The 15,198-nt window shown below is 42.0% G+C and overlaps 1 protein-coding gene across 1 annotated transcript in view; it reads left to right on the forward strand.

Annotated features, from left to right (window-relative positions):
• Nucleotides 1–14,359, forward strand: part of LOC111146094 (reversion inducing cysteine rich protein with kazal motifs) — a 77,106-nt gene extending 62,747 nt beyond the window's left edge. The window contains exons 17-21 of the mRNA XM_022501477.1: nucleotides 7,526–7,718; nucleotides 8,879–9,089; nucleotides 10,855–10,928; nucleotides 11,773–11,928; nucleotides 12,762–14,359. Coding sequence (XP_022357185.1) covers nucleotides 7,526–7,718; nucleotides 8,879–9,089; nucleotides 10,855–10,928; nucleotides 11,773–11,928; nucleotides 12,762–12,983 — 856 coding nt within the window. The 3' untranslated portion in view covers nucleotides 12,984–14,359. The remainder of the gene's footprint in view (nucleotides 1–7,525; nucleotides 7,719–8,878; nucleotides 9,090–10,854; nucleotides 10,929–11,772; nucleotides 11,929–12,761) is intronic.
• Nucleotides 14,360–15,198: the final 839 nt, after the last annotated feature.

A 15,198-nucleotide genomic window follows, 5' to 3' on the forward strand; every position in this document is an offset into this window, starting at 1 on the left:
ATGGTTTGTATTACTGTGATGTTTATTGTTACTTCTTCTCTCTCACTTGTGACTTTATTTATTTGGGTCCTTTTTTTTTTCCTTGATAAGTCTAGCTAGAGGTTTTTCAATTTTATTGATTTTTTTTTTTTTTTTTAACTAGCTCCTGGTTTCATTGATCTGTTCTATTGGTTTCTGGTTTTTTGTTTAGTTTCTATATAACTTATTTCTGCTCTAATCCATATTATTTCCTTCCTTCTGTTGGTTTGAGGTTTTAATTGTTCTTTTTCTTGCTCCTTTAGGTGTAAGGCTATTTATTTGAAATTTCTCCTGCTTCTTAAGGTAGGCTTGTATCGCTATAAATTTTCCTCTTAGAACCACTTCTACTGTGTCCCAAAGGTTTTGGACCACTGTGTTTTCATTTTCATTTGTTTCCATGTACTTTTTAAATTTCTTCTTTTATTTCCTGATTGACCCATTCATTTTTAGTAGCATATAACTTAACCTCCATGTATTTGTGGTCTTTCCAGATTTTTTCTTGTCATTAACTTCTAGTATCATAGTGAGAAAAGACATATGGTATGAGTTCAGCCTTTTTAAATTTGTTGAAGCTTGTTTTGTGGCCTGATATGTGACCTCTTCTGGAGAGTGTTCCATCTGCCCTTGAAAAGAATGTATTGTGCTGTTTTATGATGGAATGTTCTCAATATATTTGTTAAATTCATCTGGTCCAGTGTGTCATCAAAGCTATTGTTTCTTTGTTGATCTTCTGTTTAGAGGATCTGTTGATGTCAGTGGGGTGTTAAAATCCCTTACTTTGTGTTATTATCAATTAGTTCCTTTATGTTTGTTACTATTATATGTATTTGGGTGCTCCCAGGTTGGGGGCATAAATATTTACAATTGTTTTATCTTCTTGTTGGATTGTACCCTTTATGATTAAATAGTGTCCTTCTTAGTCTCTTGTTACAGTCTTTATTTTAAAGTCTGTTTAATCCAATATAAGTATTGGCCTTTCTTTTGTCTTTCTGTCTTTCTTTTGGCATCCATTTGTATGATAAATATTTCTCCATACCCTCACTTTCAATCTGCAGGTGTCTTTAGATCTAAAACAATTCTCTTGCAGGCAGTATACAGATGAGTTGTTTTCTTATCCATTCTGTCAGCCTATTCTTTTGATTGGAGCATTTACCTCATTTATATGCAAAGTAATTATTGATTGCTGTGTACTTATTGCCATTTTATTACTTGTTTTGTGGTGCTTTCTGAAGATTTCCCTGATCCCTTCTTGTCTTTCTCTCTTCAATGGTTAGCTGGTTTTCTTTAATGATGTATTTGGATTTCTTTGTCTTTATTCTTTGCATATTTATTAGTAGATTTTGAATTGTGGTTACTATTAGGTTTGTATATAACATCACCTCCATATAACCATCTATATTAAGTTGTCAGTCATTTAAATTTGAACTCATTCTTTACTCCTCTCCTTCCCACATTTTAGGTATATGGTGTCATATATTACATCATTTTATTTTGTGAGTTCTTTTATTTTTTTACAGAAATACTCATTTTTTATATTATGTATTTCCTACCTTCATACTACAATTTTTGGTCTTTACACTCAAAAAATACTCTTTAATATTTCTTATAGGGCTGGTTTAGTGGTCATGATCTCTTTTAGTTCTTGTTTGTCTGGGAAGCTCTGTCTCTCCTTCTGTTCTGAATGGTAGCCTTGCTGGATAGAGTATTCTTGACTGCAGGTTTTTCCCATTCAGCACTCTGAACATATCATGCCACTCCTTTCTGGCTTGGAAACTTTCTAGTGAAAAATCCACTGATAACCTTATGAGGTTTCTTTTGTCTGTAACTCTCTTCTTTTGTCTTGTACCTTTTAATATTTTTTTTCTTTATCACTGTGTTTTGCCATTTTAATTATAGTGTGTCTTGGTGTGGATCTGCCTTTATTGATTTTGTTGGGGGTTCTCTGTGCCTCCTGGATCTGGTTATCTGTTTCCTCCCCCAGACTGAAGAAATTTTTCAGCTGTTACTTCTTCAAATAGATTCCCTGACCCCTTTTTCTCTCTTCTTCTAGGACTCCCATAACATGAACATTATTTTGTTTGATGGAGTCACTGAGTTCCCTAAGTCTTTTCTCATTTTGCCTAATTCTCTTTTCTCTTTTTTGTTCAGGATTATTACTTTCCATTACTCTGTCTTCTAGGTCATTAATTCATTCCTCTGCTTCTTTCAGCCTGTTGTTTTTTCCATCAAGTGGGTTTTTCATTTCATTTATTGAGCCCTTTATCTCTGTGTTATTCCTTACTCTGTGTTAAGTGTCTCACGGATGTCCTCCACTCTTTGGTCAAGTCCAGTGAGTATCCATATGATCATTGCTTTAAGTTCGCCATTGACGTGTTACAACATCAGTTGTTATATCTATTTTGCTTAGATCTCTGGTCATGGCCTTGTCCTATTCTTTCATTTGGGACAAATATTTCTGTCTTCTCATTTTGTCTAAGTCTCTATGTGTTAAGAAAGTCAACCACATCCCCTGTTCGTGAGGGTAATGGCTTTATGACGAAGTTCTGTAGTGCCCTGTAGTGTCTCCTGTTCCTCAGGGCCTGGTGCTTCTGGGAGTGTCTCCAGTGTGTGCTGTGTGTGCTCTCCTATTGTGTCCTGGCCGCTTTATCCTTCAGGCCCGTCGTCAGCAGAGGATCTCTGCTTGTTGTGGCAGTGCTTGGTCCTGGCCTGGATGTGGTGCTTTTTACCTAGATGTACTCTGGTTTGTTTGTGAAATGAGACCTGTCACCATTGCTACTAGAACCTAGGCTCTCCAGAACCCCACATGGGGAGATGCAGTGTTACTGGGGTTTGGGCTAGTCTTCTGGAGGAAGGTGCCTGCCACACTGGGACTCAAGCAGCTGTGCCCAGAAGGGGCAGTTCTACCAGAACATGATGGTGTGGAGCTTGGTTTAAGCAAGTAAAGTAGTGAGTGTTGGTGCTGCACTGTTTCCCAAAGGTGGCCCTATGGTTTTGCTGAGAAGCAGGGGAGGGAAATGACACCTTCCAGTTCCTTTTTTCCCTGGAGGGGTCTCTCGGTGAATGCTGTCTCTCTGGGACACATTCTGAGATGAATGAATAACCGCCCTACTGTGTGCCCCGGGTACTCTTCAGATTGCCATTTCCACACTATATGTCTGCAAACTCTTTGCCCTGCCTTCTTTTCAAAACCAGCCCCAATGTCCTCTGAGCTCTCCCAGAGCCAAGCACACTGACCTTTAAAACTCCAGGCTTTAAGCACACTGGTTCCAAGAACTCATGAAAATCAGGCCCTCTCACTTTCCAAGCCAATTGCTATGGGGATTTGTTTTCCCCATGCACTCCCCGGTATGCAAGTTTGTCTCTCACCTTCCTTTGCAACTGTGGCTGCCTCCCCACCACAGGGGCTACAACCCATTTCTCTCCCAAGCCATGTCTCTGCACTTCCTGCCTTCTTCTCTACTTCTAGTTTTAGAGTTTGTTCTGCTAGTCTTCAGATCAATTTCCAGAGTATTTAGAATGGTCTAATAGTTGTCTAGTGTGTGTGTGGGTTGAGGTGAGCCTAGGGTCCTCCTACTCTACCACCATCTTCCCCAATGGCTCCTCATCTTTTTCAACTGAAGACCAGCACTTACCAAGCATCTATTGTATACCAGACACGGAAATACAAAAATGAATTAAGAAGACCTCTGTCCTGAAGAGTTCAATCTACAGGTAAAGAGCCATGTAAAGCTCCTTGATGACACACTATGATTAGGGGCCCAGAAGTGTAGCTGATGCAGCCTGAGGGAAGCCTGGGAAAGCCTCTAGAGGATGTGATACTCAGCTAAGAAGATGAGAAGGAGATTGCCAGCAAGGCTGACAGTAGAGGGTGGTGTTGGTGAAGGCAGGGAGAACAACAGGAGCAAAGATCTTGGCCACTAGAAATGAGAAAATAGTGTGATGTCTCTTGGGAGCTACAGCAATTCTATAAGACTTAAACAGAAAGTGCAAGGCACAGAATGGTAGCAGACAAGATGAGAGAAATGGATGTGTTCTCTTTATTAGCTATTTATGCCTGATAGTAATAGAAATTTTCTTCTATTTATCTACCTCCATATTAGGGATTGGAAATGAGAAATCGCTGGAAATGCAACTTCAGCTTTGTGCGAAGTTTTTTGTTTAGGGGCTTCTTCCTCTGCAGTTTCCTCATGAGCTCAGAGTACAGTGGACCTAGCCTTCATGATGGGTTTCTGTATATGGTGGCGAGAGGGCAGGAGTCCTGCTGACTGTCTTAGGTTTAGACTTCTAGAGCAGGAGTTTTCCCTAGCTGCCTTAGTGACCTGAATAGGACATATCCTTTCCTAGTGAAGAATGTTGTGGAGAATAAGCAGTTGCATCTCCATCCTTAAAACCTGTTGCAGTAGGGAGTGAGGGAAAGATTCTCACACATGCTAAGAGAAATGACAAAATTGGTCACCTATCTGGCAAAGTTTATACATGAAAACTAAGCCCAAAAAGTTCTTATAGAAGGAAGACAGGATGCTGGGCATAAGAAATAAACTGATAGGATGATATAGTTGTGTTGGGAGGTGACTTGAAGGTTGTTTTGTTATTTGTTCATTTGTTTTCTCTGTTAGCTAACCCTTCTGAATAAGGTTGTTTTGCTCTTATAATAAAACAATAAAATCCCAAAGTGGGAAGGTCATGCTGGGTATAGTACAAAACCAAAATAAAAAGAAAAGATTGGGGCACCTGGGTGGCTCAGTGGGTTAAGCCTCTGCCTTCAGCTCAGGTCATGATCTCAGGGTCCTGGGATCGAGCCCCACATTGGGCTCTCTGCTCTGCAGGGAGCCTGCTTCCCTCTCTCTCTGCCTACTTGTGACCTCTCTCTCTCTGTCAAATAAATAAATGAAATCTTTGTTAAAAAAAAAATATATATATATGTATCATATATATGATACATATATATACATACATATACACATATATATATGTATTAAAAAGAAAAGATTGAGGGTGCCTGGGTGGCTCAGTTGGTTAAGCGACTGCCTTTGGCTCAGGTCATGATCCCAGGGTCCCAGGATTGAGTCCCACATTGGGCTCCCAGCTCTATGGGGAGTCTGCTTCTCCCTCTGACCTTCTCCCCTCTCACACAAATTTTCTGCATCATAACAAATGATAAACTGGAAAGAATATCACAGAGAAAGGGCTGATGTCCTTAGAGTATAAAGAGTCCCTACAAATCAACAGGAAAAAACCAACAACCTAATATCCTCTGGCCAAACAGAGAAGAAGGTACAGGGAGCTATGAGTCTGCAGGAGCTGGGAGTCACTAGATGGAGGGATCTTAGGTTTCTGAGTCATTTTGTGGAAATCCACTTGCTGAACACACAAATGGATTGTATTTGAACTTATGTTATATTAAAGTACTGATACTTTGGGGGTTGTAGTCACTAGAGAGAATTACTCTATAAAAGCCTTATTTCAAATGTTTAATAACTATTTGTTTTTCTTGTTTATATCTTTGGTTCATTTTTCTATTAGGTTTTTTTTTTTAATTTTTGCCCATTTTTATATTAGGTTGTTGATGAAGGTTGCTCTTGAGAAGCTTTCATAGGCCAGGTTTAAAAGTGACATTTACCTCTACTTCTAGCCACACTCTCCTGTTAGAACTCAATCATTTGGCCACAACTTTTGCCAGGGAGTTTGGGATATATACTCTAGATGTGTGCCCATGAAGAAAATTAAATGAACTTGATGAACATCCAGCCAAATGTACCACCATGCTTCACCTTTCTCATTTTAAGAGAAATGTAAATTAAATTAAAACTACAACTATACACCATTTTCCATCTATCAGATTGGCAAAGGTAAAAAGTTTGTAACATAATGTAAGGAAACAGGCACTCTCCTACAAGAAGGGGGTTGAAGGAAGGGTTGGTACATCCCCTGTGGAGGGCAATTTGTCCAAGCCTATCAAAATTTTAAATGCACATACTCTTGACTCAGCATATATAAATATTTATACTTACATAAAAGATCTTGGGAAGACTAAACAAAAAATTGACAATAGCAGCTGTTTCTGGGAAGTTAGGGGGGCAGCTGGGATGGAAGAGTAAGAGGCAGACTTATTTTGCACCACATATAATTTTCTATCTTTCCAGTTTCACCATGGGCTTGTGTTATCTGTTCAAAAAATAATTGGTTAAAAAATACAAAGTTGTGTTCATTCATCAAATACCTACTGATGTACCAGCCATCTTTCTAAACATCAGGACACAACGATAAGAAAGACAGAGTCCCTGCCCTGATCATGTTTAATTTACTCCCTGGATTCTCAAATTTCTAATTGATCTTATTTCTCTATACTCAACTTCATAAAGTTTTTCCTTCAACAATTACCAAATGCCTCCTGATATTCTTGTTCTCATCCCTTCCATGTTAATAGATAATGAAGTTCTAAATATTCTTTTCCATTATTTTTTTTTCAAAGTCTTACATTTCCCAAAAACCATAACTATGTGCATTCGAATTTTAAATCCCATCAAGAAAGGCGCCCATGTGAAGTAGTAGTGATGGAGCTGGTAGTCATTTCAGAGCAGGAGACTTATCCCTAAAGAGATTAGAGGTCATTTCCTTTGAAATCAAAATAATGCTAGCTGCTATATTCTTCTCCTTTTATTGTACAGACTAACATTTGTGTTTCCTGTTATTTCAAGGCCCAGTGAAACCTCAACATTTTAATAGGTCTCCTTATAGAAAGTTATAAATGCCAATGTAGAAATGAAAGAGCAGAAAAGTCTAAAGAAGAGCTATCATCCCCAGCCCCTCCAAGGTAGTTCAGGAATTAAGAATGAGGCAAGGTCCTGACATTACTAGGAAGACCCAACTTTGTGGGGTGGCATTGTCTCCGTGATTCACAACCAGCCGGTGGCAGGTCCTCAGCCTATAAGCACAGAAGCCTGAGTTTTTCAGCTCATACTATGAAGCCTTCTCTTAAGACAGACTCAGTAATACCCAAGCTGGAAATTAAACCCCAGAAAAAGCTTCTTTTATTATTGACTAGAAGGCCTCTAGCGTCAGACCCCAACCCACCTGATGAGCCCTCATATCCTGCCACTTCTGTCCCTGTGAACTTGGCTCCTACCCTCAGGGTCACCTCCCCTTTCCCCCAGCACTGTAGTCACATCACACCTTTGCTCTTGCTGCTTCCTCAGCCGGGCAGGCCAGTGCGGCCCTCCTTATCCCCCAGGTGACAACCAGGACACCACCTGTTCCTACTGCTTTCTCCAGGCTCCTGAATCAGAATGACTCACTCCCATGGGCATTTTGTGTAGAACCTACTCACTCACTTCATATGCATGCTTGACTCTCCTCCTCTACATAAGCTCTCGGGGATAGGGACTCTTTCAGACTTCCCTCTTGCTTTTTCCTCAGCCTCTTGCCCCTTGTCAGTGTCTTAGCAGCCCCATCATCACCCACCCCCACCTGCAGCACTGGCTGATGGTGCCACATTTGTGTTTTTCAGATGCATACCCAGACCACAAGTGTGCCTGACAACTTTTGATAAATTTGGATGTAGCCAATATGAGTGTTTGCCAAGACAGCTCACTTGTGACCAGGTTCGCGATCCTGTTTGTGACACAAACCACGTGGAACATGGCAATCTCTGCACTTTGTACCAGAGGGGGCAAAACCTCTTATACAAAGGCCCTTGCCAGGTACAGTTTGGTGTCAGTTTGGCTGACAAACCCAAGCATAAAATCAGTTGATGATCTTTTACAGATGAAGCAACAGTAAGACCACTTGGGGGTCTTCTATAAATCCTATCAAATCTAGAGAATTAAAATGAGCCATCCCAAGTCTGGCTTTTTCTTCCTAACTCTGGAGGGCTGTCCTACTCCTGTTGGTACTTTGGTCATCTAGTGGACAAGCAAGAACAGAGTGGCCTCATGCCACCCACCATTAGGGAAATAATGTAAAGTTACACACCCTGGGGTACGTCAGTACCATTTTCACTTCCCCTTCTGTGGCCCTCATTAGCAAATGGTCCAGGAAGAATGCAAGTTAAAACCACCAAGAAAAGAGTGCTTTCCCACTCTTTCCACTGAAGTCCCACTCACAGAAGAGTGAGTGAAAAATTCTTGAAGACTTGATGTCTTTTTACATCAGTTTATCTTGCAGCCTTTTGCATTTCGTGTCCAGAAAATACCCCCAGGGACAACCACACACACACACCACTGCAGGGCCCCCACTCATGGCCAACTAACACCTGACATGATTGCTTCTCATTTCCTGGTCTTCACTGGCAGGAGAATGCCTTCAGCATGTCTCCCTAGGTCTGTTTTCCCTCAGAGCTTGTGTTCCAAGTGCATTGATACCATCTACTCTGAATTCCCAGTCTTCCCTTCCTATCTATTCCCTCCTACTGGCTACAAGTTTTATCTTACTTAGCCTAACCTACCTGATGGGTCCAGAGTCTCCACTCCACTGAGCTCTCCACCCTTCCCTCTCCCTATCCCTACCCAGCACGAAATGATAAGTCTTCTGAATTTGCATGGAGATTGATCTTGTTTTCATCAAACAGGTAGGTACTTCAGAAATGATAGAAGTCTGGGGCGGGGGAAGCAGTATCTCATATCAGTTCACATGGAATGAGCACCCAAGTCCCAGAGAGGCTCAGCAAAGTAATCATTTCAGTTCATCTTGGGATAGCCCTATTGACCCCACCCCGAACCCAAAGTTTAGCTGACCTTAGGAGCTTAATTAAGAGGGTCCAGGAATTTATACCTGTATCTTTTTTCCTTTCTGTTTTGTGCTCTTGGTTAGGAAAAGTGTACTACAGAGGTTTATAGGCTAAATGTGCTTTGTTTGTCATTAGCCCTTCTGCAGAACCACGGAGCCCATCTGCGGGCACAATGGGGAGACGTACAGTAGCGTGTGTGCTGCTTACTCAGATCGCGTAGCTGTTGATTACTATGGGCCCTGCCAGGCAGTTGGGGTCCTCTCAGAGTACAGTTCTGTCGCTGAGTGTGCTGCGGTCAAATGTCCTTCACTCTCTGCAACTGAGTGCAAACCCATCATCCCACCAGGTAGGCTGGCAGTATTTGGGGTGGGATTGGACAGACAGACTGACCCACCTCCAGGGAGTGAGTCACTCAGAAAGAGAGTTGACTCATTTACTTAAATTTTTCAAAAAGTCTTGACCTGAGGCTCCTGGGTGGCTCCATCAAGTAAGCATCCAAATCTTGATTATGGCCCAGGTCATGATCTCGGGGTTGTGAGATCAAACCCTGCCTCAGGCTCCAGTGCTCAGTGCAGAGTCTACTTGAGATGCTCTTTCTCCTTCTCCGTCTGCCCTTCCCCTGCTCATGATCTCTCTTTCTAAATAAATAAAATCTTAAGAAAAAAAAGTTTTGGCTCTACCTGATGCTGATTAGATGCATTACTCTGGGTCCCCCTTAAAAAGCTCTAGATTACTTTAGACATCATCTTGTCCATGGGACTTAAAACAATATAGCAGAGGCGCCGAGCTGCTCAGTCAAAAGAGCATGCAACTCTTGGTCTCAGATTTGTGAGTCTGAGCCCCACATTGGGTGTAGAGATTACTTAAAAATAAATCAGCTTAAATAAAGAAATAAATAAAACAATATGGCAAACATTTTCAGGCAAAATCCCACCAAACACCAATATATAAATAGATAAAGCGACATTTCATTACTAAAATTATGGTTAGTAGCTCAAATGTGTAAAGTTTACTCATCATAAAGGTAATAAACAAAGAACTAGTAGTTAATGAATAAAGAGTAAGTAATTAATGAATGAATAATTGAAGTACTTTTGAGGAACACAAACATTTGCAATTCAGAGAAATGTAAGATATTGGTCTTAGATTGGCCTTAGCATCTAGTTGCCTATAATCAAGAAAGTCTTGTTTCATACAGAATGTTATAAGAGTAATGAGTTGTTGTTTTTTTTTTTTTAAGAAGATTTTACTTATTTATTTGGCAGAGAGAGAGTACAAACAGGGGGAGTGGCAGGGAGAAGGTGAAGCAGACTCCCGCTGATCAGGGAGCCCAATGTAGGGCTTGATCCCAGGACCCTGGGATCATGACCTGAGCCGAAGGCAGACGGTTAACCACCTGAGCCACCCAGGTGCCCCAGTAGTAAGTTTTCTTAAACTACTTACCATAAAGTGCTGTACTTTTCAGTTAAACAGAGATAACAGACAAGACTTTATCCAGTGTCTGCACGGAACAGGTTAATCTGGAGTCTCCCAAGTTCATTCATCCATCCCTGGATTCATCAAGTGTTTCTTGAGCTTCTGCTGTTTGCCAGAGACTCTTCTAGACACTGGGGCATAGCAGTGAGCAAAAAAAAACCAAAGCCTCTTTCTTCCTGAAGACCATGTTCTCATATTTTGTCATTTTTAACAGCTTAAATATAATTTTTAAGATTAAATTTGAATCAAACACTCATGGAATCCCTAGAACATCTGCTCCCTTGTTTTGCAGACAGGAAATCAAAGTCACAGGAAAGCACTTCCCTGGGATCACAGTGAGTTCTGAGTCAGGGCAGGGTCCAGGCCCCACACCTCGTGAAAGGCGAGCTCTCTCTCCTGCCTTATACCATCACGGGTTGCCCTGAGAAGTGGTAAAGGATGAAAGCAAGGGTGGTGGAAGGTTTTGGGTAAATGTATAGATAATAAGATCCCAGTTGGTGAGGGAACATATCTAAAAGTACATCAGAGAGGATAGCTACAACTCTCCTAGCACAAAATGAAGGGTTGGTTATTTCACTATTTTGAATTCCAAATTTCTAATTCTGAACACGCATAAAATGGTTTCTGTTATACAGGTGCTTGTTGCCCATTATGTGCTGGAATGTTAAGAGTTTTATTTGACAAAGAAAAACTGGATACTATTGCAAAGGTAAATCGCTTTATGTGCCACATAGTGTTGAAACCTTATTGATAAACTTCTCAGTAATCACAGAATAGAATGTGTTGTCCCATTTATAGAGGAAGAAAGTAATTCACAGAAAAGCAGCTTGCCCGACACTGTATAGCTCATAACTAGTAGAACTCAGGGTGTCTGGCCCCCAATCCCGTGCTCCTTTCCCCTGCACTCTGGCTGTTTGGTGACCTTGCTCTGCACAGCACAGCCTGACCTGCCTTAGAAGAGGCCCCTGGCTTGCATAGTATGTCGAGTTAGGGCTGGAGGCAGAACCAAACAGCCAGAGACTGGTAGATGCCTGGATGGTTTCAAGGCTGCCTGCCCTCATAGTCCCCATTCCTCCCCCGGCCCCCTGCCCGGAGCGGGGGCGGGGGAGGGGCGCTTCCAGAGCCCGCCACCTTCCCGTGTCTGCTTTGCCCCTTTCCCTTCAATATACCATCACTTCTGCTCCACTTCTGAGGACACAGGGTTCCAGAAATGTAGCAGCCAACACTACCACTACCTAGAAAATTATCCCGTTTGGATTCAAACAACTGTATTTTTATAGGAAGACTTTAATCATTTTCCTGTAGCTCCCAACTCAGAACAGTGCCTTAAAAGGGAGTGGGGGCTTCGGGTGAAAGTGTTTATCTTGAGCTACAAAGCTCCGGAGTCAGACAAAAGCCCTCTGGAATGGACTCTGTAGATTTCGAATTTAGCCAGCAGGGGCTTTTGGGGCCCCATACTTGGGGGTTCCAATAGGCAAGATAGCAAGGCAGCCTCGGCAGTAATAAGGAATTCCTCTTTTATGCAGGTAATGGAATTTTTTTTCTCTTCCCAGGTAACAAACAAAAAGCCAATAACAGTTCTGGAAATACTTCAGAAAATCCGCATGCACGTGTCTGTTCCACAGTGCGACGTATTTGGATACTTCAGCATTGAATCCGAAATAGTGATCCTGATCATTCCTGTCGATCATTATCCAAAAGCTTTGCAGGTGGGGTTCAGCACGCCTTGTGCAGCCTTCTTGTTTAGAGGATTTAGGAGAGGGAGGAAGTAGAGGCATTTGGAAAGTTAGGTAGGGCAGGAGCAGGAAAAATCAAGGCAGTCTGGGAAGGTGTCCCAAGTGCCTGCTGCCGGGCTCATCTCTAACAGCAGAATGTGAAGGAGTGGGAGAGCCGAAATGCTGAGGGGCCACTCAGAGTGCGCACACACAGAGGGCATCTACTTACGTATGGATGAGGCAGCTGAAGCCCAGGGAGGGAAGCAGCTGGTACAGGTCGTGCCGTGACACAGCCATAGAGGACACCGGCCGCATGGGGGCTGTGCTCCCACTTGGGAGGAGAAGCCCACTGGGCCTGGTCTTATGGACTCCATTTTTCTTCCTCATACTCTAGAGGTGATCCTCACTGCTGTGGGCCATCAGAACAGTCAGCATCAGAACAGTGGGGGCTCCAGTGAGGGGAGTGAATACAAGCGGTTTGTAAACGGTCAGTCAGGAAGCTGAGTAAAGCCCCATTGCTGTCCTCTGGGATGGATGAGGAAGCACTGAAAGTCCATTGCCTGGGACTGTATCTAACTGTGGGAAGGTAATGTCTGAACATGGCTGAGTGGTAAGGGCAGTGGCATTGTGCATCATTTCTTTTCTGATTTAATTTCCCTCGGTGCTATTACTATTGGTATAATTAAGACTATATTAAAATGTTACTTTGGCTCAGAAAAGGAAAGAGAAAGCATATTCTCTGCTGGGATATATGTGGATTGTGTCTGACTTAACCTTTTCACAGGTTCTGTGGTTGTAAATTTTAAAATCTGATTCTCCTTTCCCAGATTGAGGCCTGCAATAAAGAAGCAGAGAAGATCGAATCCCTCATCAACTCCGACAGCCCCACTCTGGCGTCCCACGTCCCTCTGTCTGCCCTCATCATTTCCCAGGTACAGGTCTCAAGCAGTGTGCCATCGGCCGGTATCGAGGCCAGAGCCCCCTGGCCCTCCTGCCTCGTCTTCCTCAGTCTGAGCCCTGCTTTGCACATGGTCTGGACACGTAACTGACTGCCCATGAAAAGTGCAAAATGTTCCTCCATCGAGTTTTTCTACATTGTGAGAGACATGCAAGACTCCTGGTTTGAGGTTGAATAGTGGCCAAGGAGAAGCACTTGTCACCTCTGTTCACCACACAGTATTTTTTTTTAATCTGCCAATATTAGGGGTTTTGTTTTATTACAAATGTCAAAATATGTTCTTCCAAATACTAATGAAAAGAGGATGTTTTCTTTTGGTGGATCACTGCCTTACACTTTATACTTTGCTCATTAGATGGGTCATCCCACACTGTAAAACAAATTAGGAACCATTGGTTAAGTGAGATGATCACTTTTTAGAAAGATAACTCACTTTACTATAAGCTTCACACCCAGAAACTTCATTTCGGAGTTCCTTTAAATACTAAGGTGCCCCTAGTGTGTGTGTGTTTACAGAAAATTACCTACTCTATCTAGAAGCTAGGGGTCACTGTGAAGAGCCATTTTAGAGTGTGAAATAAAGATAATGCATCTTTGGAATTATATAAATCATCAGGCAAATTTAATTTGCAGAAATTTAATTCAGGAACCTATCTATTATGTTCCGCAAAGCCTGCTAAGGAAGTGGCATTTATGAGATACATTGTACACAATAGGCTGAGTGATTACTAATGTGTGTATGACTTTGTGAAAGGGAGAAATTATACCACATCAAAGCATATTGCATTACGCCTTTTTATATTAACCGATATATATTATTCGGTATTCATCCGAGTTAAACTTAAGAGTTTTTAAATATCAATCTTTAAACCAATTGCTGCTACTTATATACTTGCCAAAAAGTGAAATAATTAGTAGTTTGTGTAAATAATACATGATATTTCTATTTTATTATGAAGAAGGTAAATAGCCATATTTGTAAAATGACAATCATGTGTGTTAACCCAGTACTTTCCGTTCATGAAGACACATTGCTTTTTGTGATATGCACAGTGTGGGTAAGTGTTCTGTCTGACTTTCTTTTTTGATATAGAATTATAAAGACTTGTGGTTTATATATTTAAAAATGTCAGTCTAAGTATTAAAGTGTTTGCATGTTGTTTAAGCAATTGAATACTTTGAATGTGTTTCACAGTTTGAAATAAGCTATTCAATGTAATGCCTCCTGTTGGTATGCACCTAAACTTAGATGTTACATGAAGTATTTTTTTCAGTATTATATGTACCCTTTGAAATATGTAGGGATATGTTCATTATACCAAAATATGTTTAAAAGTGGGCACTTAAAGCTTTCAGAATATTTCAGTGCTGATGTAGCATGTTTGTTGCAATTGCTTTTTCTATATAAATGTCTTCAATGCAATATACTGGAAAGCTTTTCTATTTTAATAAAAATAATTTTATATGATTATGTGTACTTCCAAGCAGTGTGGACATTTAAAATGAAACCACTGACCACTCTAGTGTAAGCTATGTCCTTTGCTCTGGAAAAAGAAATTGTGGGAGTTTTATTATTCCAAGCCAAGGGCCCCGGGAAAGCGGGGCAGCTGGAATGGAGCTGGTCAGACCAGATGGAGGCTTGAGCAGAGGGCATATGGTGGCCGGAAGCCAAGTACAAAGACTCCAGCTTTAGGCCCTCCAAGACCCCAGAACAGACAAGACAGTCCTACTCCCCACTGCCTTGGGCCCAGTGTTGCAGTTCCAGGGCACACCCTGAGGCAGAGAGGACTCTGGGCCGTGGAGACAGAGGGCTTGTTGATTAGAGCCTGAGAGGATCTGTCAATCAGCTGAGGCTAAGGCCCCAAACCTCCATGGCTGACAACAAAAGAGGCTCACACTTTACTTCCATCCCGTGTTTACTGTGTGTCAGCTACACTCCTGCTTTATACCGTCTTCACTCAAGGACCCCTTTCAGTGTCCTCACAGAGTGGGAGGAAAGGGGCTGGAGCTCTGAGGGAGCTACTCAGAACTTGCTCTTGGGCTGCTGGTCCTCACAGGGTCGACAGCGCAGGTGCTGTTAAGGCCCAGACTGAGGACGGATGCCTGCCCAGTTCCTGGAGAGGCCGCCGGGGTCATCACTTCTGCCACCACAGATTCACATCCAGCTATGACAGATTCCTGTGCAGGAACTAGGAGACCCATTGGTGTTTTACCTGGAGGCATGGCTGGCTGACTTGATCTCCAGCCCAGACCACGTCATAATTCTGAAAATGGAGTGGCTGAGCCAGGTCCTGCCAACAGTGGAC

This window comes from Enhydra lutris, unplaced genomic scaffold (assembly GCF_002288905.1).
Source record: "Enhydra lutris kenyoni isolate GAN:26980312 unplaced genomic scaffold, ASM228890v2 scaffoldscaffold13, whole genome shotgun sequence".
Lineage (NCBI taxonomy): Eukaryota > Metazoa > Chordata > Mammalia > Carnivora > Mustelidae > Enhydra > Enhydra lutris.